Consider the following 24491-nt stretch of genomic DNA (forward strand, 5'->3'; position numbering starts at 1 on the left):
TGTTCTGCATTGACCACAAATTCGTCAATGTCCCTCTCACTGGTGCATACTGAATGAAGTATTCATAAAGAGCCACCCCTACCTCCCCTGACTCCAGTTACCCATTTCTACTTGTATCCTGATCAGTCTTACCCTCACTCCAATCATCCTCCTGTTCTTCACATACATGTAGGACACCTCAGGGCTTTCCTTAATCCTACTCGGCAAGGCCTTCTAGCTTGCCTAAGTCCATTCTTAACCTCCTTCTTGACCATCTTTTAACTCTCTAGAGCCCTGACTGATCCTTGCTTTCCAAACCTTAAGCGTGCTTCTTTCTCCTTAACTAGATATTCCACATCTCTGGTCAACCATGGATTCCTTCAGCCTATCAACCTTTCCCTGCTTTAGTCAGTGGGTGTTTCTTATTAACACCCACTGACTCAGTAGATGATCCTTCCACAATGTGCTCCCTTTCTACAGTTGTGATACTATCCCGGATTAGAAATGCCACTATCACACGTCTTTTACCACAATTCTTGCCCCTTTTGAAACATCCAAAGTACAATGTAATTCATTATCCTGCCTTGTTTAACCATTACTGGTTGGTACAATAATAACACGTAACACACTTAATACCACTGTAAAATAGTCTAAAATACTTAAATTACATGGCAGCCAAAGGCGAATTTGAATGAATTTTCCCATTGCAGTATAGCTGATAGTGATTGTAATGCACAATAAAATTCTCATTACATACAATGAATGAATTAGCAACAATTTTTTAAATAATTAGATACAGCTTTTAATTTGACACCAGCTAAAATGAACTTTAATTAAGTGATGAATTTGCCAATAAATCAAAACAGGAAAATGTAATTTCTGGCAATCCAAAGGGAAAAGATTAATTTTTAACTAATAATTTACTGGCATAATTTACATATTACTATTTAACTATTTATTATTATTTTTCTATTACTTTTCTATTACTATTTATTATTTCTATGACTATTACTATTTACTAATAGTAGTATTACTATTTCTATTACTATTTATGGTGCAACTGTAATGAAAACCAATTTCCCCGGGGATCAATAAAGTATGACTATGACTATGACTACTATTTTAAAAGTCTTCGGCGGTTAAGGTCGTATTGTTTCAAATTTCGATGCTAAGCAAAGAACTGCACAAGTTATATTCCAAATTTATATTCCAATTAATTTCGTACTTTCACTCCAGCTCAAATGAACTCCATTAGTTACCAAATTAGTGAAATGAAATCTATAAATTTCAAGGTTTGCTGTTTTAAGGTATGTCTTAAAATAATGGGAGTTTAATACCTAACTCAAGAAGCAGAAAAAAAAATCAACCTGTTGTTATCTTGTTTTCCAGTTGCCAGATCTCAGAATGCTACATAATTTGTAATTTTTAAAAGATTATAAAACTATCAAAGAGTTCCTTATGCATAAAACTCCATCTCTTTTTCCAAATGATTATGCTTTTACACACACGCCAATGAATTAATACTTTTTAGAATCATAATGAAAGAATTAATTTAAAGGCCAATGGTCCAACATGTCTGCAAAGAGAATAACCTGAAGGGAAAATGATAAAGTTGGATATGTACTACATCAACTTACAGCCACAGATTTCGTCAGATTCACCTCAATGGTTGTAATGTTTAATGTTAAAAAGCATCACAAAGAGTCAATAAAATCGACTAATTCACTACCTTTTTGGCCTGAGATATATCCATTCCAGAACTCAAATTTCTTCCTCCTTCTGATGCTAGGGAACAGGCTACACAAGATAATCATGTGATTAGCTTAAGACGGGGAGATAACCTGGTATCCCAAATCTTGTACAAATGTGCCAGCCCTGGGTTCATTACGTAAAGCCAAAAAAAAGCTTTCAAAACCTTGTTTAGGTATAATGCCACCTTCAAGTAGCAGCTTATTAAAACATTTAATGAAATGTTTTAATCCTCACCCTATTTATCTTTGTCCAAAACAATCAGGAGAGACCAAGTAATTGTCATCTAACCTTTTCCTCACATTAATGATGAAATTGTTAGCATGACAAAATAAAAAACCTGTACAATTATCTATTTGGTTTTCTAACTAAATTGTTACTCCAGTGATCAGCAGAAAATTAAAATGACATAAAACTAACAAAAGACAGGACATTTACAGGCCAATCATCATGCCTTCTGTGGTTGGAAAGATGTTAAAGTTCAAAGTCAAAATTCAATATTGTTCAAAGTAAATTTATTATCAAAGTATATATAAGTAAGAGCTCCTTGTAGACGTGATCTATACAAGGTTAAGGATAAGGTTTTGAGGGACTTGGAGGCACAAGATAAAATAGGGCTAAGTTAGCATGGTTTCCTTAAGGAGAAATCTTTCCTGACAAATCTGTTAGAATTCCTTGAGAAAATAACAAGCACGATAGACGAGGAAAGTCAATTACCTAGTTTACTTGGATTTTCAGAATGGTTTTTATAAGGTGCTGCACATGAGGCTGCTAAACAAAGTAAGAGCCCATGATATTACAAGAAAGATACAAACATGGATAAAGATTGGCTGACTGGCAGGAGGCAAAAGGAATAAAGTGGGCCTATTCTGGATGGCTGCCTGTACGAGTCAGTGTTGGGTCTGCTACTTTTCATATTATATATTAAGATCTCAATGATGGGATTGAGGCCAAGTTTGCGCATAAAACAAAGATAGGTGAATGAGCAGGTTGTGGTGAGGAAGCAGGGAGTCTCCAAAAATGTGGCAGATGGAATAGTGCAGGGAAGTGTATGGTCATGCACTTTGGTAGAAAAAAATAAAGGCATTATAAACAGGGACCAAAGTCAGAAATTGGATGTGCAAAAGGACTTGCGAATCTAGTGTAAGATTTACTAACTGTTAACTTGCAGACTGAGCCGGTAATAAGAGCAGAAGCAATGTTATCAGAGAGGACTTAAATATAAAAGGCTTTATAAGATAGTGATCAGACCACATTTCAAGTCAAGTCAAGTCAAGTGAAGTTTATTGCCATTTAACTACATACATGTACATAACGTACATAATGTATTTAGAAATGAGACAACGATTCTTTGAACCAGGGTGTAAAACACATAACACACGATAACCTATGAAGGATAAGATTTACAGGTGAATCACACATAAATAACAAACTAAAGTGCATTAATATTAAATATTGTAAGGTACGGAACAGATTAACCAGTGACACTTCAAATACGATGTGGCCAGGAGTTCAGAAGCCTGATGGCCTGATGGAAGAAAGTGTTTCCCATCCTGACTGTTCTTGTTTTTAATGCATCAGAGTCTCCTGCCCGATGGTAGAAAGTCAAAGAGGATGCTGGATGGATAAGTGGGATCCTTAGTAATACCAAGGGCCCTGCATATGCAGCGTTCCTGATAAATGTCCCCAGTGAATGGTAGAGAGACCCCTATGATCCTCTCAGCTGTTCTCACAGTCCTTTGTAGAGACTTCTGGTCCAACGCTTGGCTGCTCCCATACCAGATGGCGATGCAACTTGTCAGGATGCTCTCAATGGTGCTCCTGTAAAATGCAGTTACGGAGGAGGGTGGGAGCCTTGCTTGCTTCAATTTTCTTAGGCAGTGGCGGCACTGCTGTGCCTTCTTTTTCATGGAGGTGATATTAAGGGACCAGTTGAAGTCATCCATGATATGAACTCCCAGTAACTTTGTACACATCTGGAGTATTGTTTGCAGCCTTGGGCCCCGTACCTAAGAAAGGATATGCTGGTTCTGGAGAGTACCAGAGGTGGCTTATGAAAGTGATCCTGGGAATGAAAGGGTTAATGTACAGGTGTGTTTAATAGCTCTGGACCTGTACTTGCTGGTGTTTAGATGATGCAGGATCCCATTGACACCTACTAAATATTGAAAGGCCTGGCTTTAGTGGACATAGACAGGATGTTTCCAATATTGGAAAAGTTAGGACCAGAGTGCACAACCTCAGAATAGAAAGACGTCTCTTTAGAACAGAGACGAGTTGGAACTTTTTAGCCAGAGGGTAGCGAATTGTGGTGAATGTAACTGCAGCTGTGAAGATCCCTGCTGCACCCGCTGACTCTGTGATCTCCGTTTCAGAGAGGGCGTACAGGAGTGAGATATACCAACTAGTGGAGTGGTGTCACAGCAACAACCTCGCACTCAATGTTAGTAAGATGAAAGAGCTACTTGTGGACTTCAGGAAGGGCAAGATGAAGGAACACATACCAATCCTCAGAGGGATCAGAAGTGGCGAGAGAGAACAGTTACAAGTTCCCGGGTGTGAAGATCTTTGAGGATCTTACCTGGTCCCAACATATCGATGCAGCTATAAAGAAGGCAAGACAGTGACTATACTTCATTAGGAGTTTAAGAGATTTGGTATCTCCACAAAAACACTCAAAAACTTCTACAGGTGTACCATGGAGAGCATTCTGACAGACTGCATCAATGTCTGGTATGGGAGCGGGGCTCCTGCACCGGACTAAAAGAAGCCACAGAGGGTCGTAAATTTAGTCGGCTCCATCTTGTGTACTGGCCTACAAAGTACCCAGGACATCTTCAAGGAATGGTATCTCAGAAAGGCAGCGTCCATTATTAAGGACCCCCAGCACCAAGGGCATGCCCTTTTCTCTTTGATACCATCAGGTAGGAGGTACAGAAGTCTGAGGCCATACACTCAGCGATTCAGGAACAGCTTCTTCCCCTCTGCCATCCGATTCCTAAATGGACATTGAACCCATGAACACCACCTCAGTTTTTAATATAATTTCTGTTTTTGCACAATTTTAATCTATTCAATATACATATACTGTAATTTATTTATTTTCCTCTATATTATGTATTGCATTGAACTGCTAAGTTAACAAATTTCACGACACATGCAGATGATTATAAACCTGATTCTGATTCTGAAATGATTGGGTATATTTAATGTGGAGGTTGACACGTTCTTGATTAGTAAGGGTGAAAAAGGTATTAGGGAATGGGATTGAGAAGGAAAATAAACCAGCCATGATTGAATGCAGACCAGACTTGATAAGCCAAATAACCCAATTCTGTCTGCTCCTATGTATTAATGCTCTGTATATCAAACATTTTAAACTAACTTTTATGACAGCACACAGCTAACTGATAATTATGTATCATTTGAAATTCTAAAATGATCAATTACAAATGAAAATATGAACCTTAATTCTCATTGTAGGCATAAATAACCATGGCTAATCAACAATATGTATATCTGACTTCTAATTTAGTCAGTGGACGAGGTACAGTGTGCCATCCCCCCACACCCCACATTACAAAAGAGTTGCATTTCAATGAAACCATCTATATTACATTAACACAAACCTTTTTTACCTCCCTTTTGTAATAACTGGAGATGAATTCCTATAGGAACAATTTCTCTCATCAGTACTACCCCTATCGGTATACATCTAAAGACAGACAATTTTATTTCAGCAGAAGAGAAAGGGGTGCTTGATTAACTAGAATGTTTAAGAATCAGTAGCAGAGATTGCCTTGTCCGTTTCCAAAGCAAATCTCCTTAAGTGGCATTCCAGTGTGAAATGGCAAACTGTGATTATTGTGCTCATCCAATTCTCTGTATACATTTTGTGTTTATTATCTTACCCTCCTCCACACACATTCGATAAGAGCAAATTTTTATTCTGCATCACAAATTCTTTTGCAGTGATTTCTTGAGTTCCATAAAGGTGAATTTCCATCACCCAAGCTGCTATAACACAGATATACACCATATAGCAAATCAATCCATAATTTGTGTCCCCATCCATTAGACATGATCATTAATTCCACAGACATTGATTACTGAAAATAAATGTTTTTGCACAAATGATACTTCATGCGGAATATGACCATCTTCCCCCAAAAAAGAATGTTACAAAGTAAACCTCAGATTAGTATGAATTCAGATTTTATATATATCGTCAAATTTAAGCAAAAGAATTTCTGTAGTACAGTGACACCTGGTGGATATACACTAAATTTAAATGAATTAAAGGACATTATCAATTTGATAAATTATTAACTTTATATACAGTGAAACACAAAACACAAGTGATATCACAATCATACAAGTAGTAAAGAATATTTTAACTACAGGAATAGCTTCTGTGTCTTTTCTCACGCGTTAACTTTAGAACTCATTGAGCTCTGCTTTTCCCTTGTTTCTCAGCATTTGCAAGAGGTCCCCAAGTAATATTAGGTACATTCCTTGACGCTACCCTGCTCTGCTTCCTCCACTGTGACTTGTGCCAAAAAGCTGCTTTTAGATAACATAGTTATGAACATGCCATAATTTCAAAGATTTCAAGGGCTGAAATGAAGAAATTTAATAGGTTTCTCACCATTTCCAATCCTGTGCTTTGAACACAGCTTAAACTGTTTTTTTTTTGGGTATCCTGTCCGAGTCTGGACATAGTTCTTTGACTTATTTTCGGCCATTGCAAAAAGACTATAATTCAACTTCCATAACATTCACCACATCTGCTCTTGCTTTAGCTTACCTACCTAGGAAGCCTCTCTACCATGGGAGGAAAAAAGCTGATTTTGAGAAGTCACGAACTGAGGAGTCATGAATGTTAAGTAGATGAGAAGAGGAAGATTAATGAATCAAAAATAATATGAAAAAAAGCAGAGACATATCAATCATGGTGTTCAAACAGGAACTGGATAAAGGGGGAAAACTGCATGGCTATGGGAAGGCACAGGAGGATGGAACAAGCTGATTACTGATGCATGCAACTGTCAGACTCAATGGGCCGAATGACCTCATGCTCAGTGAAGCCTTTCATGGATTCATACCTTTGTCAACTCTAATAGTTTATAAAATGCAGCTTGACATTACAAGTTGTACCTTCTTTAAAAATCTAGTTATTTCTGACTAAATTTAGTTTTTCTGACTAAAATAACCATGATTAATCATCATGTCAAATGATACGATCCAACAATTTTTACACGCTTCATTTGAAAAAGCTTTGTCTTTATAACCTGTGATAACATTCCAAATTCTCAATTTGTTCAAATCCTTGCACAGATTTCATCCCCAAACCTCATCCAACCTCACAACCCTCAATCCTTGTACTTCTCCAATTGTAGCCTCTTGCACATCCATAACTTTCTTTGACATTTCAATGGCAAATGTGAGGCCCATTCTCAGTAGTTTGATCACAACCACAAGTAAGCTTAGACAGAAAGTAATCACTCCTCCGGGTGGATATAACACTGCAATGGCAGATGATCTAAAGACCAGAGCTGAATCAGAGCAGTTAAAGGTCCAGCTTTACATATACTTTGCCAAGTACACGCCACAAGCAGCCTTGACACAAGTATCAATGAATGTGCATTTTGATGATACAGGCTGAGTACCTTTTATCCAAAATAGTTGGGGCTGGAAGTGTTTTGGATTTCGGAATATATAATGCGATAGTCTGGGATCACTATGATTTTCAACTCTGAATTTATGTGCTACTGATCAGCCATCCTTGTCTTACACTTGTTCATCACACAAACAGTATGTACTGATGCAGCGATTTAGTGTGTTAGATTTTCATCAGCGATGATCTTGGCAAACTCAATGAATTTCTCTTCTGCTTCCTGGTCAGCCGACACTTTATCACCATAAAACTTTAAAAATTTAATGCCATGCATTTTCTGCAACCAGCCTGTTGAATATTTAGAATTACCTTCAGTTTTCAGATCATCATGGTAGATCTTTGCTTGTTTCATGATCAGCATACCGTTAAGCAGCATAATGTTCACTCCAACATCGACGAATCCACTAATCGAGATTTTCATTTTTCACTTTATGCAGTGTTTTTCTATTTTTCGTTAACTTCTGTTCATTACGTATGTGAGGTCACTTATCAAAACTCTCTGTGGTGCACAGAGATCTGCGCATCGCCTGAAACCTTCCTAGTGACTTAAGGAATTTTCCATTTGTGACGCCACTTCAGCACTCAAAAAAATTTGGATTTCAGAATTTTGGATCAGGGGTACTCAACCTGTAGTAGCTGCCTGAACAAACAAGAAAAATCAAATGGGCCATCTGTTTGGTGTACAAAACATGGAACAGCTACACAAAAAACACAAATGACACAATTATAAGAACCTCCTTGGCAGCATTTTACCAGGTTCCTTCTGAAGTTATTTGATTATCTGCTAACTAAGAATAGAAAGCTAATTTTTGTTAAATTATAAATTTAACATTTCAAAGCAACTATTTTATTACAGGGTTCACACAATGAACATAAACATGTAATTGAACTCAAGATGGAATCTGCAATACTGAATTAATGGCAATATTTTAATTATTGCAATTTGAAACCAAGAATTTTCTTTAAATTATTTTCTTGTGATGATTTCTCTATATGACAGTGAGTATAGGAATAGAGTGAGGTGGAGGATAAATGCGTGGCTGAGGGATTGGAGCAGGGGGCAGGAATTCAGATTTCTGGCTCATTGGGACCTCTTTAGAGGCAGGAGCGACCTGTACAAAAAAAAACAGTTGCACTTGAATCCCAGGGGGACCAATATCCTGGCGGTGAGGTTTGCTAAGGCTATTGGGGAGAGTTAAAACTAGGATTGCTGGGGGGAGTGGTGGGAACCAAACTGAAGAGACGGAGGAAGTGGTAGTTGGCTCACAAATAGAGAAAGTTTGGAGACAGTGTGAGAGGGAGGATAGGCAGGTGATAGAGAAGGGACATGCTCAGACTGATGGTTTGAGATGTGTCTATTTTAATGCAAGGTGTACTATGAACAAAGCAGATCAGCTTAGAGCATGGATCAGTACTTGGAGTTATGATGTTGTGGCCATTACAGAGACTTGGATGCCTCAGGGTCAGGAATGCTTACTTCGAGTGCCAGGCTTTAGATGTTTCAGAAAGGACAGAGAGGGAGGCAAAAGAGGTGGGGCATGGCACTGTTAATCAGAGGTAGTGTCACGGCTGCAGAAAAGGAAGATATGGAGGGATTAGCTACGGAGTCTCTGTGGGTGGAAGTTAGGAACAGGAAGGGGTCAATAACTCTACTGGGTGTTTTGTATAGACCACCCAATAGTAACAGGGACATCGAGGAGCAGATAAGGAGACAGATTCTGGAAAGGTGAAATAATAACAGAATTGTCATGTTGGGAGATTTTAATTTCCCAAATATCGATTGGCATCTCCCTAGAGTGAGGGGTTTAGATGGGGTGGAGTTTGTAAGGTGTGTTCAGGAAGGTTCCTTGACACAATATGTAGACAAGCCTACAATAGGAGAGGCTGTACTTGATCTGCTATCGGGAAATGAACCTGTCAGGTCTTTCAGTGGGAGAGCATTTTGGAGATAGTGATCACAATTCTATCTCCTTTACCATAGCATTGGAGAGGGATAGGAACAGACAGGTTAGGAGTGTGTTTAATTGGACTAAGGGGAAATATGAGATTATCAGGCAGGAACTTGGAAACATAAATTGGCAACAGATGTTCTCAGGGAAATGTATGGAAGAATTGTGGCAAATCTTCAGCAGATCTTTGCATGGGGTTCTAAGTAGGTACGCTCCAATGAGAGAAGGAAAGGATGGTAGGGTACAGGAACCGTGGTGTACAAAGGCTGTTGTAAATCTAGTCAAGAAGAAAAGAAGAGCTTATGAAAGGTTCAAAAAACTAGGTAATGATAGAGATCTAGAAGATTATAAGGCTAGCAGGAAGGAGCTTAAGAAAGAAATTAGGAGACCGAGAAGGGGCCATGAGAAGGGCTTGGCGGATAGGATTAAGGAAAACCCCAAGGCATTCTACAAGTATGTGAACAGCAAGAGGATAAAGATGCGTGAGAATAGGACTAATCAAGTGTGACAGTGGAAAAGTGTGTATGGAACCGGAGGAGATAGCAGAGGTACTTAGTGAATACTTGTTCAGTATTCACCGTGGAAAAGGATCTTGGCGATTGTAGGGATGACTTACAGCAGACTGAAAAGCTTGAGTATGTAGATATTAAGAAAGAGGATGTGCAGGAGCTTTCGGAAAGCATCAAGTTGGATAAGTCACTGAGACCGGACAAGATGTACCCCAGGCTACTGTGGGAAGTGAGGGAGGAGATTGATGAGGCTCTGGCAATGATCTTTGCATCATCAATGAGGAAGGGAGAGGTTCCGGAGGACTGGAAGGTTGCGGATGTTGTTCCATTATTTAAGAAAGGGAGTAGAGATAGCCCATGAAATTAGAGATCAGTGAGTCCTACTTCAATGGTTGGTAAGTTGACAGACAAGATCCAGAGAGGCAGGATTTATGAACATTTGGAGAGGCATAATATAATTAGGAATAGTCAGCATGGATTTGTGAAAGGCAGGTCATGCCTTACAAGCCTAACTGAATTTTTTGAGGATGTCTAAACACATTGATGAAGGTAGAGCAGTAGATGTAGTGTATATGGATGTCAGCAAGGTATTTGACAAGGTACCCCATGCAAGGCTTATTAAAAAAGTAAGGAGACATGGGATCCAATGGGACATTGCCTTCCGTGAGCAGGCCAGTTCTGGTTCCACAAAGCAAAGAATCGTTGTAGACAGGTCATATTCTGCATGGAGGCCGGTGACCAGCGGTGTGCCTCAGGGATCTGTTCTGGGACCCCTACTCTTCGTGATTTTTATAGATGACCTGGATGAGGAAGTGGAGGGATAGGTTAGTAAATTTGCTGATGACACAAAGGTGTTGTGGATAGTGTGGAGGGCTGTCAGAGGTTACAGCAGGACATTGACAGGATGCAGAACTGGGCTGAGAAGTGGCAAATGGAATTCAACCCAGATAAGTGTGAGGTGACACACAAAGTTGCTGGTGAACGCAGCTGGCCAGGCAGCATCTCTAGGAAGAGGTACGGTCGACGTTTCAGGCCGAGACCCTTCGTCAAGACTAACTGAAGGAAGAGCTAGTAAGAGATTTGTAAGTGGGAGGGGGAGGGGGAGATCCAAAATGATAGGAGAAGACAGGAGGGGGAAGGATGGAGCCAAGAGCTGGACAGGTGATTGGCAAAAGGGATATGAGAGGATCATGGGACAGGAGGCCCAGGTAGAAGGAAAAGGGGGAGGGGGGGAAAAGCCCAGAGGATGGGCAAGGGGTATAGTCAGAGGGACAGAGGGAGAAAAAGGAGAGCGAGAGAAAGAACATGTGTATATAAATAACAGATGGGGTAGGAGGGGGAGGTGGGGCATTAGCGGAAATTAGAGAAGTCAATGTTCATGCCATCAGGTTGGAGGCTACCCAGATGGAATATAAGGTGTTGTTCCTCCAACCTGAGTGTGCCTTCATCTTTACAGTACAGGAGACCGTGGATAGACATGTCAGAATGGGAATGGGATGTGGAATTAAAATGTGTGGCCACTGGGAGATCCTGCTTTCTCTGGCAGACAGAGCATAGGTGTTCAGCAAAACAATCTCTCAGTCTGCGTCGGGTCTCGCCAATATATAGAAGGCCACATCGGGAGCACCGGACGCAGTATATCACCCCAGCCGACTCACAGGTGAAGTGTCGCCTCACCTGGAAGGACTGTCTGGGGCCCTGAATGGTGGTAAGGGAGGAAGTGTAAGGGCATGTGTAGCACTTGTTCCGCTTACAAGGATAAGCGCCAGGAGGGAGATTAGTGGGGAGGGATGAGGGGGATGAATGGACAAAGGAGTCGCGTAGGGAGTGATCCTTGCGGAAAGTGGGGGGGGGGTGGAGGGAAAGATGTGCTTAGTGGTGGGATCCCACGGAAGTTATGGGGAATAATATGTTGGACCTGGAGGCTGGTGGGGTGGTAGGTGAGGACCAAGGGAACCCTATTCCCAGTGGGGTGGCAGGAAGATGGAGTGAGAGCAGATGTGCGAGAAAGGGGGGAGATGCGTTTGAGAGCAGAGTTGATGGTGGAGGAAGGGAAGCCCCTTTCTTTAAATTTTTCGATGATTTTAAGTTCCCTGGCCCCCAACGCTTTATTTTCCCCATGGATGTCCAGTCCCTATATACTTCCATCCCCCATCAGGAAGGTCTCAAAGCTCTACGCTTCTTTTTGGATTCCAGACCTAATCAGTTCCCCTCTTCCACCACTCTGCTCCGTCTGGCGGAATTAGTCCTTACTCTTAATAATTTCTCCTTTGGCTCCTCCCACTTCCTCCAAACTAAAGGTGTAGCTATGGGGACCCGCATGGGTCCAAGCTATGTTTGCCTTTTTGTTGGCTTTGTGGAACAATCTATGTTCCGAACCTATTCTGGTATCTGTTCCCCACTTTTCCTTCGCTACATCGACGACTGCATTGGCGCTGCTTCCTACACGCATGCTGAGCTCGTTGACTTCATTAACTTTACCTCCAACTTTCACCCTGCCCTCAAGGTTACCTGGTCCATTTCTGACACCTCCCTCCCCTTTCTAGATCTTTCTGTCTCTATCTCTGGAGACAGCTTATCTACTGATGTCTACTATAAGCCTACTGACTCTCACAGCTATCTGGACTATTCCTCTTCTCACCCTGTCTCTTGCAAAAATGCCATCCCCTTCTCGCAATTCCTCCATCTCCGCCGCATCTGCTCTCAGGATGAGGCTTTTCATTCCAGGACAAGGGAGATGTCCTCCTTTTTTAAAGAAAGGTGCTTCCCTTCCTCCACCATCAACTCTGCTCTCAAATGCATCTCCCCCATTTCACGCACATCTGCTCTCACTCCATCCTCCCGCCACCCCACTAGGAATAGGGTTCCCCTGGTCCTCACCTACCACCCCACCAGCCTCCAGGTCCAACATATTATTCCCCGTAACTTCCGCCACCTCCAACGGGATCCCACCACTAAGCACATCTTTCCCTCCTCCCCCCGCTTTCTGCAAGGATCGCTCCCTACGCGACTCCTTTGTCCACTCGACCCCCATCCCTCCCCACTAATCTCCCTCTTGGCACTTATCCTTGTAAGCGGAACAAGTGCTACACATGCCCTTACACTTCCTCCCTTACCACCATTCAGGGCCCCAGACAGTCCTTCCAGGTGAGGCGATACTTCGCCTGTGAGTCGGCTGGGGTGATATACTGCGTCCGTTGCTCCCGATGTGGCCTTCTATATATTGGCGAGACCCAACGCCGACTGGGAGATTGTTTTGCTGAACACCTACGCTCTGTCCGCCAGAGAAAGCAGGATCTCCCAGTGGCCACACATTTTAATTCCACATCCCATTCTGACATGTCTATCCACGGCCTCCTCTACTGTAAAAATGAAGCCACACTCAGGTTGGAGGAACAACACCTTATATTCCGTCTGGGTAGCCTCCAACCTGATGGCATGAACATTGACTTCTCTAATTTCCGCTAATACCCCACCTCCCCCTCCTACCCCATCCGTTATTTATATACACACATTCTTTCTCTCACTCTCCTTTTTCTCCCTCTGTCCCTCTGACTATACCCCTTGCCCATCCTCTGGGCTCCCCCCCCTTCCCCTTTTCCTTCTCCCTGGGCCTCCTGTCCCATGATCCTCTCATATCCCCTTTGCCAATCACCTGTCCAGCTCTCGGCACCATCCCTCCCCCTCCTGTCTTCTCCTATCATTTTGGATCTTCCCCCTCCCACTTTCAAATCCCTTACTAGCTCTTCCTTCAGTTAGTCCTGACAAAGGCTCTCAGCCTGAAACGTTGACTGTATCTCTTCCTAGAGATGCTGCCTGGCCAGCTGTGTTCACCAGCAACTTTGATGTGTGTTGCTTGAATTTCCAGCATCTGCAGAATTCTTTGTGTAAGTGTGAGGTGGTTCATTTTGGCAGGTCAAATATGATGGCAGAATATAGTAATAACGGTAAGACTCTAGGCAGTGTGGAGGATCAGAGGGATCTTGGGGTCCGAGTCCATAGGACACTCAAAGCTGCAGTGCAAGTTGACTCTGTGGATAAGAAAGCAAACAGTGCATTGGCCTTCATCAATCATGGGATGATTACATCGCTGAGAGGTAATGTTGCAGCTATATAGGACTTTGGTCAGACCCCACTTGGAGTACTGTGCTCAGTTCTGGTCACCTCACTACAGGAAGGATGTGGAAACCATAGAAAGGGTGCAAAGGAGATTTACAAAGATGTTGCCTGGATTGGGGAGCATGCCTTATGAGAATAGGTTGAGTGAACTCGGCCTTTTTTCCTTGGAGTGATGGACGATGAGAGGTGACCTGATAGAGGTGTATAAGATGATGTGAGGCATTGATAGTGTGGATAGTCAGAGTTTTTTTCGCCAAGGCTGAAATGGCTAGCACGAGAGGGCACAGTTTTAAGGTGCTTGGAAGTAGGTACAGAGGGGATGTCAGGGGTAAGTTGTTTTTCCTTGGAGAGAGTAGTGAGTGTGTGGAATGGGCTGCCAGCGACGGTAGTGGAGGTGGATACCATAGTGTCTTTTAAGAGACTCCTGGACAGGTACATGGAGCTCGAAAAAAGAGGGCTATAGGTAACCCTAGGTAATTTCTAAGGACATGTTTGGCACAGCTTTGTGGGCCGAAGGGCCTGTATGTGCTATAGGTTTTCTATGTTTCTCTGTTTCTATATAATTACTTTATCAATAGTCTCTATATCACCTCTAATTAACTGATTATTTTAATATTCAAGGACAAGGAAGTTGCACCATTTAGAAGCTTTTCATGGATTTGGTTTTCATCCATTCAGGCAAGTGGAAAACAAGTGGCATTGAATTTCATTATCACTCAAATGTTAGGTGCAAGAATGTAACAAACAGAGTTTAATGTGGGAAAGTATGAGTTCATGCACTTCAGGAAGAGTAATCAAAAGGCAGATGAGATATCTAAATGGAGAGAGACTGCAAATGAGTGAAGTTCAGAGCAATTTGCCTATGTCTTATGCCTAAAATTGAGGTGAACAGAAATTTCTTCTCAGAAGAGTGAATCTCTGGAATTCTCTACCCCCTAGGGTGCCAGATGCCAAATCACTGCAGATATTGAAGGTGGAAAGAAATATTTGTAGAAACAAGAAATTAAGGGTCATGAATCAGAAACAAACTCATTCGTAAGGCCAGTGATGTTGTGGGGATGGAACTGGACTCTCTGACGGTGGTGTCTGAAAAGAGGATGCTGTCCAAGTTGCATGCTATCTTGGACAATGTCTCCCATCCACTACATAATGTACTGGGTGGGCACAGGAGTACATTCAGCCAGAGACTCATTCCACCGAGATGCAGCACAGAGCGTCGTAGGAAGTCATTCCTGCCTGTGGCCATCAAACTTTACAACTCCTCCCTTGGAGGGTCAGACACCCTGAGCCAATAGGCTGGTCCTGGACTTACTTCCTGGCATAATTTACATATTACTATTTAATTATTTATGGTGCAACTGTAACGAAAACCAATTTCCCCCGGGATCAATAAAGTATGACTATGACTATGAGAAACTGCAATGAAGAGAAGTTAAGATCAGCATAGATCAGCCACGATCATATTGAATGTTGGAGCAGGCTTGAGGTGCTTGACACACAAGCTTTCCCATTCCAGGTGCACAACAGAATCATCCTTCAGGAAGGCAATCAATCCATATATTGCTTCATCAAACAGGAACTAGGAAGGCACTGTATATCAACTGATACTTGTTTTACACCCCTAGGTATCAGGTGAAAAAGCAGCCTTAGCAGAGGTACAGATGGTAAATGTATGGTGTTTTAGCCATAGAAAGCACAACGCAGGAAAATACAAATTAGACTTTATTGACCATATGTCAATGTAGTGTTAGATAAAATAGGCAACGTAATTCTATTTGTACTCTTCTCTTATTCTCTTATATTTTAAAATTGTCTTTCAGGCCCATTACCTCATAAGTAGGAAAAGTTAAATTGAAAGGAACACAATTTTAAACTTGTTAATCACAGAGTAACACGGCATGGAAACAGACTCTTTGGCCCAACCTCAGCATCCTCCCTGCTAATCACAGATGCCTGCATTCAGCCCATAACCCTCCAAACCCCTCCCCACCACGTACTATCCAAATACTTCTTAGAAGTTGCAATTGTACCTACCTTGAATACTTCCTCTGGCAGCTCATTTCAAGTATTCACTACCCTTGGTTTAAGAAGTTATCTCTCAGGTCTCTAAATCTTTCCCATTTTTTCTTGTAATTGTGCCCTCCAGCTTTGGTCTCCGCAATACTGGGGAAAAGACTACGACTGTCCACCTTATCCATTCCACTCAATTTTGTGGGCTTCTAAAGTCACCCCTCACTCTCCTGTACTTCAAGATATAAAGATACAGTGTGGCCAACCTTTCCCTACAACTCAGACCCTTTAGTCCAGGCAGCAGCCTGATAACTCTCTTCTGCGCCCTGTCCAGCAAGACAGTGTCTTTCCTACAACGGATTAATAACACTGAACACAATACTCCAAGTGCAGTCTCACCAATGACTTTTACATCTGCAACATAATATCCCTACTCCTAAATGTGATGCCCTGACTGAAGGCCAGCATGTTAAATACCTTCTTCACCACTTTGTCCGCTTCTACGGCAGCTGACAGTGAACTGTGCATATGTACTGCTAGGTCCTTCACTTGTCAGTACCCTGTCATTCACTTAGGTCAAACTCTGGTTTAAATGTCCAAAATGTAGCCCCTCACACTTATCCACATTGAAAATTATTTTCCTAACTGATCAAGATCTCTTTTTAATTCATTTTAACCTACTTGATTACCAATAAGACCCCATGATTTAGTATAATCAGCAAACTTGCTAATCATTCCATGTACAGTGCCTATAAAAAGGTATTCAGCCCACCCCCACCAGATGTTTTCATGTTTTACTGTTTTACAACATTGAATCACAGTGGATTTAATTTGGCTTTTTTTTTTGACACTGATCAACAGGAAAAGACTCTTTTGTGTCAAAGTGAAAACATTTCTCTACAAAGTGATCTAAATGAATTACAAATATAAATCACAGTAATTCATTACATAAGTATTCACTCCTTTTAATATGACACACCAAATCGTCACTGCTGCAGCAAATTGGGCTTAGAACTCACATAATTAGTTAACTGGAGATCACCTGTGTGCAGTCAAGGTGTTTTAATTGACTGTAGTAAAAATACACCCGCATCTGGAAGGTCCAGCTGCTGGGGAGTCAGTATCCTGGCAAAAACTACACCATGAAGTCAAAAGAATACTCCAAACAACTCCACGAAAAGTTTATTGAAAAGCACAAGTCACTGAATATCCATTGGAGTACAGTTAAGTCATCATGAAGAAATGGAAAGGATATGGCACAGCTGGAAATCTGTCTAGGGTAGGGTGTCCTCAAAAACTGAGTGACTGTGCAAGAAGGGGACTAGTGAGGGAGGCCACCAAGAGACCTACGACAACTCTGGAAGAGTTACACACTTCAGTGGCTGAGATGGGAGAGACTGCACATACAACAACTGTTGCCCAGGTGCTTCACCAGTAGCAGCTTTATGGGAGAGTGGCAAAGAGAAAGCACAGATGAAGAACTCACATGAAATCTCAGCTAGAGTTTGCCAGAAGGCATGTGGGAGTCTCTGAAGCCAGCTGGAAGATGGTTCTCTGGTCTACTGAAACCAAAATTAAGCTTTTTGACCATCAGACTAAACACTATGGTTGGTATAAGCCAAACACTGCACGCTATCAAAAACACACCGTCCTTACTGTGAAGTTTGGTGGTGGGGATGCTTCACTGCAGCAGGCCCTGGAAGGCTTGTGAAGGTAGAGGGTAAAATGAATGTAGCAATATAGAGGGAAATTCTGGAGGAAAACCTGATGCAGCCTGTGAGAGAACTGCGACTTGGGAGAATATCTGTTTTCCAGCAAAACAATGACCCTAAGCATAAAGCCAAAGCTACACAGAAATGGTTTAAAGACAACAAAGTAAATGTCCTGGAGTGGCCAAGTCAGAGTCCCGACTTCAATCCAATTGAGAATTTGTGGCTGGACTTGAAAAGGCTGTTCACCTACAATCCCCAAGCAATCTGATAGAGCTTGAGCAGTTTTGTAAAGAAGAATGGGGAAAAATTGGAGTGTCCAGATGTGCAAAGCTATCCACAGAAACAAGGCTGTGGTTGCTGCCAAAGGTGCACCTCCTACATACTGGCTTGAATGGGGTAAGTAATTACGCAATCAAATATTTTGTGTTTAATAATTGTAATTTACACCAATATGCAGAAATTTGTTTTCACTTTGGCATGAGTCTTTTCTGTTGATCACTGTCAAAAAAGCCAAATTAAATCACACTATGATTCATTGTAAAACAATAAAACATGAAAACTTCCAAGGGGAGGTGAATACTTTTTATAGGCATTACATTTACATCCAAATTATTTACATACATAATAAGAAGTCCCAACACTGACCCAGACCTCCAATCTGACAACCAACCTTCAACCGTTATTCTCCGCTTCCTAAAAGAGCCAATTCTGAATTTACTGCACTAACTCCCTCTAAATCTCACGTGATACAACCTTCCAGATCAGCCTGCCATGAAAAATCTTGTCAAAGGCCTCCTGAAGTCTACACAGACATCATCCACTGCCCTGCTTTTATCTACCCCATAGTTACCACTTCAAAACACAAACTCCAGCAGATTTCACAGAGATAACTTCCAGTGCACAAAACCACACTGACTATTGCTGATCAAACTTTGACCATCCAAGTGACGGTCGATCTTGTCCCTCAGTAACTGCTACAACTGAAGTTTGGCTCAACAAGCTGTAGCTTCTTGACTTGTACTTGCTAACCTTCTTGAACAATAGAACAACATTAGCTACCCTCCAGCCTTTTGGAATTTTACCAGTGGCTAACAATGAAACAAATATCTCCACAAGAGCCTCTGCAATTTCTTCCCTGACCTCCCAAAAGGTCAGAGGACACATTTGGTCAAACCCAACTTTAATGAAGTTCAAAACTGCAAATATCTCCATCATCATAATATGCATATGTACTAGCACCTAACTATATTATCCTCATTTCTTTGGCATCAATGATATTCTCCTTCGTAAACATTGTGAAGAAATAGACCGTAGCCTTGGTGGTCTTTAAGAAAACTTGATCTCTGCCTAGTCACTCTTTTACTGTTACCATAACTGAAGAACCTCGTATTATCTGTAACCCTGCCTGCCAAATCCATCTCGTACCCTCTCTCTGCCCTCCTGATTTCCTCTTAAGCCTGCTCTTAAACCTTTTACTTTCATCAAGAGATTCATTCATATGCCGCTGTCTAAATATAATGTATGCTTCCTTTTTCATTATCAATGCCTCAATATCCTGTATCAATCAAGATTCTTTGAACTACACCCTACCTGCTGCCCCTGCACTGTTGATATGACCGTTTTAAAAGCCTCCCACTTGCCAACTATTCCTTTGCCTTTACATAAAGTCATCCAGTTGACTCCAGTTAGATTCTGTCCAATGCCCTCAAGGTTGGCCCGGGTCTGGTTCAAGAGTTTTACTCGCAGACCTGTTCTATCTTTTTTTCATACATGATTTAAAACTAATAGAATTGTGGTCACTGGACCCAAAGTGCTCCCCAACCTCCACCTCAGTTACTTGGTCCACCTTGTTCTCTAAGAAGAGATATTGTATTGCTCTTTCCTGAGTATGCTCCTCATGAGGAAACCGTCTTTGAAACACTACCCAAATTCCACTCCATGCAAGCCCTTTGCATTCTGGCTGGCTCAGTTGATAGCAGGAAAATTGAAATCTCCCACTAGCACTGCTCTACTATTCTCACAGCTACGTGCAAAATCTCAACCTTTGTTCTTAGTTTCATTTGTATACAACCATGAGAGCCATGCAGGCAAAAAAAAAATACTTTTGTTTTTAAATTATTAGTTTGGAATGCCCTGAAAGATAAGAAAGACTTAAATATCAAAGCCAACATCATAAGCAGCGATATAGTAAACATACCCGCATTTCTTTAAGATCATGAAAGTTGTTTCCAACTCTGACGGAGACCTTGCTTGGTGTATAGCTTTCATCAGATTTGTAGTCAGCATAAATACACAAGGTTTTCACAGTTGTTTTTCGTCTATGAGAACAATTTATTCTCAGTAACCAATAATCAAATACATACAGATCAAAAACTGATCATGGGCAGCTACAACATTTTTATTAAAATCAGCTCATGCATTGTATTTAAATGTAAAAATCACACAAATGTACCACAGCTTACTGTAATTTCACTATTGAACTTCTACATCAGGGGTTCCCAACCTTTTTTATGTCATAGACCTTTACCATTAACCAAGAGGGCTGTGGACCCCAAGTTGGGGATCCCTGTTCTACACTGTGGACTGGAAAAAATAAATCTCAATAGCCTAATATAGTTCACACTATCATAGCTATCTAGATAGAAGCATCAATCATTCAATGAGGGAAGGGCATGCCAAGAGCTGCACCCAGCTTTGATACCAATCTTGTGAACATGTAGCACAGGACTATGCACAAGCTAAACAGAAAAATCAGCATGTGAAATTTTGTTCATAATCAGCATGTGAGCTAAGTGATTCCACAACTGACAGTCCAGATTATAACTACATTATAGCATTCAGTTAATTTGTTAGTTAACAAGTTAAAGAGGCCATTAGATGATCTCCATCTTGCATGACAACCAAGCCTGGCAAAAGTGCCAAAGGCTGAGGTATTTGGAACCATATTTATCCAGAAGTACAGAGGACAATTTAATTCAGCTCTTTCCAGCAATCTTCATTGAAGAATCCAACCTTCAAGCAAAGCAATTCACTCAATATGATATCAAGGAAATAGTCAAGAACGAGATTGTGTCCTCCCTCTGTCTTCCATTATGATCCTCATTACTTATCAAAACTGCAAATTTGCAGATTAGCTGCAATGTTTGAAATATTGGCCTGTACACTCGTACATAAGAAACTATGTTAACAAGGATAGTACTTATCCTGTTGGTTATATAATATGACCACCCTGTGGTGGGGGAGTCTAGGACAAGAGAACACAGCCTCAGGATAGACGGGTGTCCATTGAAAACAGATGCGGGGAAATTTCTTTAGCCAGAGGATGGTGAACTTGTGGAACTTATTACCACAGGCAGCTGTGGAGGCCAGGTCGTTGGGTATATTTAAGGAAGAGCTTGATAGGTTCTTGCTTCGACATGGCATCAAAGATTTCGGGGAGAAGGCTGGGGAGTGGGACAGAGGAGGGGTTAAAAAAGGATCAATGTTGATTGAATGGCAGAGCAGACTTGATGGGCCATATGGCCTAATTCTGCACATATATCCTAGATCTGGTCCTAGGGTTGAGGTTCTTAACTGGAAGGCGGCCAAATTTGAAGAAATTAGAAAGGATCTAAAAAGCATGGATTGGGACAGGTTGTTCTCTGGCAAGGATGTGATCGGTAGGTGGGAAGCCTTCAAAGGAGAAATTTTGAGAGTACAGAATTTGTATGTTCCTGTCAGGATTAAAGGCAAAGTGAATAGGAATAAGGAACCTTGGTTCTCAAGGGATATTGCAACTCTGATAAAGAAGAAGAGGGAGTTGTATGACATGTATAGGAAGCAGGGAGTAAATAAGGTGCTTGAGGAGTATAAGTGCAAGAAAATACTTAAGAAAGAAATCAGGAAGGCTAAAAGAAGACATGAGGTTGCCTTGGCAGTCAAAGTGAAGGATAATCCAAAGAGCTTTTACAGGTATATTAAGAGCAAAAGGATTGTAAGGGATAAAATTGGTCCTCCTGAAGATCAGAGTGGTCGGCTATGTGTGGAACCAAAGAAAATGGGGGAGATCTTCAATAGGTTTTTTGCGTCTGTATTTACTAAGGAAACTGGCATGAAGTCTATGGAATTAAGGGAAACAAGTAGTGAGATCATGGAAACTGTACAGATCGAAAAGGAGGAGGTCCTTGCTGTCTTGAGGAAAATTAAAGTGGATAAATCCCCGGGACCTGACAGGGTGTTCCCTCGGACCTTGAAGGAGACTAGTGTTGAAATTGCAGGGGCCCTGGCAGAAATATTTAAAATGTCGCTGTCTACAGGTGAGGTGCCGGAGGATTGGAGAGTGGCTCATGTTGTTCCGTTGTTTGAAAAAAGGATCGAAAAGTAATCCGGGAAATTATAGGCCGGTAAGTTTTACGTCGGTAGTAGGTAAGTTAAGGGAGGGAGTACTAAGACACAGAATCTACAAGCATTTAGATAGGCAGGGACTTATTAGGGAGAGTCAACATGGCTTTGTGCGTGGTAGGTCATGTTTGACCAATCTATTGGAGTTTTTCGAGGAGGTTATCAAGAAAGTGGATGAAGGGAAGGCAGTGGATATTGTCTACATGGACTTCAGTAAGGCCTTTGACAAGGTCCCGCATGGGAGGTTAGTTAGGAAAATTCAGTCGCTAGGTATACATGGAGAGGTGGTAAATTGGGTCAGACATTGGCTCAATGGAAGAAGCCAAAGAGTGGTAGTAGAGAATTGCTTCTCCGAGTGGAGGCCTGTGACTAGTGGTGTGCCACAGGGATCAGTGCTGGGTCCCTAGTTATTTGTCATCTATATCAATGATCTGGATGATAATGTGGTAAATTGGATTAGCAAATTTGCTGATGATACAAAGACTGGAGGTGTATTAGACAGTGAGGAAGGTTTTCAGAGCCTGCAGAGGGACTTGGACCAGCTGGAAAAATGGGCTGAAAAATGACAGATGGAGTTTAGTACAGACAAGTGTGAGGTATTGCACGTTGGAAGGACAAACCAACGTAGAACATACAGGGTTAACGGTAAGGCACTGAGGAGTGCAGTGGAACAGAGGGATCTGGGAATACAGATACAAAATTCCCCAAAAGTGGCGTCACAGGTAGATAGGGTCGTAAAGAGAGCTTTTGGTACATTGGCCTTTATTAATCAAAGTATTGAGTATAAGAGCTGGAATGTTATGATGAGGTTGTATAAGGCATTGGTGAGGCCGAATCTGGAGTATTGTGTACAGTTTTGGTCACCAAATTACAGGAAGGATATAAATAAGGTTGAAAGAGTGCAGAGAAGGTTTACAAGGATGTTGCCGGGACTTGAGAAACTCAGTTACAGAGAAAGGTTGAATAGGTTAGGACTTTATTCCCTGGAGCGTTGAAGAATGAGGGGAGATTTGATAGAGGTATATAAAATTATGATGGGTATAGATGGAGTGAATGCAAGCAGGCTTTTTCCACTGAGACAAGGGGAGAAAAAAACCAGAGGACATGGGTTAAGGGTGAGAGGGGAAAAGTTTAAAGGGAACATTAGGGGGGGCTTCTTCACACAGAGAGCGGTGGGAGTATGGAATGAGCTGCCAGACGAGGTGGTAAATGCGGGTTCTTTTTTAACATCTAAGAACAAATTGGACAGATACATGGATGGGAGGTGTATGGTCCGTGTGCAGGTCGGTGGGACTAGGCAGAAAATGGTTCGGCACAGCCAAGAAGGGCCAAAAGGCCTGTTTCTGTGCTGTAGTTTCTATGGTTTTTATATATTATGATCTTGTGACTCACAACTTTCTGCCATTAAGACACTGACTCTCTACTTTCTGTCCTTGTATTGCTAACCAGCTTTTGGGTGGGATTTGATACTTTAAAAATTACATTGACATTACTGAAACCCTTTTACTTCCCTCCCTTATTGTCACATTACTAAATTGAATCATATTAATCAGCATGGTTTGCCTTTGTTGCTTCTCCTTTAATATTTATTAGTTACTTAAATTTGATTTTCTCCTGATGAATGTTTCCCAAAGCATCACTAACAGAGATTAAATAACCAGCACATAGTTGTGAGACATGTCCATATATTTTGGAATGAAGGCAAGATCTTTTGCATTTTCCATTCCCACGTCCCTCACAATGTGGGAAGCATTTATTCCGGATTAACAAGCTTATATGCCATAAAACATAAACCAACCTTTTAATATAATTTGTAGATTGGGTGAAAATTAAGATATTACCTCCAGTTCCCAACAGATTTTGATAGTATTCATTTATTTGATTAAAAACAGATACATAAATATTCTAATATTCTATTCATAACTCGGACACTGGTCATGATTGGCAGGTGGACGGAGGAAAAGGCTCAAGAATATACTCTCGGCAAAAAGAGTACATCATCCCCATTGGCCCTATGACTGAGACAGCAAGTTGGATTGGTACTGAGAGCATTGCAACAGAAGTTAGCATAAAAAGCAGAAGAGGAAGACCACCTCACCACCTACCCATCCCGTCCGGCATTTCTGGCTTAATTGGTATGGCGAGTCTGGGCTCCCACAGAAGTCTCATCAGTCATCTCAGAATCCATAAACGTCCAGCAATTCCAAAGGAATGCCAATGAAAAAGCAGACTATTCTTACTCTGTAGAGCATACTCTTTGCCCCTCACCTACCCTGTCAATCATTTGCAAACCTACTTCTTTTGCACATCTGTTTTTCCTTTAACCTCTCCATTCGGCTTGCTTTCTTCAGTTTAGTTCTCACTCAGGTTATTCACCTGACATGCAGCAAGGCTGCCAATATCCACT

The 24491-nt window shown here is 41.5% G+C and overlaps 1 protein-coding gene across 2 annotated transcripts in view; it reads right to left on the reverse strand.

Annotated features, from left to right (window-relative positions):
• The window catches only part of anapc10 (anaphase promoting complex subunit 10), a 50863-nt gene that overhangs the window by 10055 nt on the left and 16317 nt on the right, over window positions 1-24491 (reverse strand). For both annotated transcript variants that reach the window (XM_063046434.1, XM_063046433.1), the window contains exon 4: window positions 19902-20022. In XM_063046434.1, coding sequence (XP_062902504.1) covers window positions 19902-20022 — 121 coding nt within the window. The remainder of the gene's footprint in view (window positions 1-19901; window positions 20023-24491) is intronic.

The sequence above is a fragment of the Mobula hypostoma genome, chromosome 4 (genome assembly GCF_963921235.1).
Source record: "Mobula hypostoma chromosome 4, sMobHyp1.1, whole genome shotgun sequence".
NCBI lineage: Eukaryota > Metazoa > Chordata > Chondrichthyes > Myliobatiformes > Myliobatidae > Mobula > Mobula hypostoma.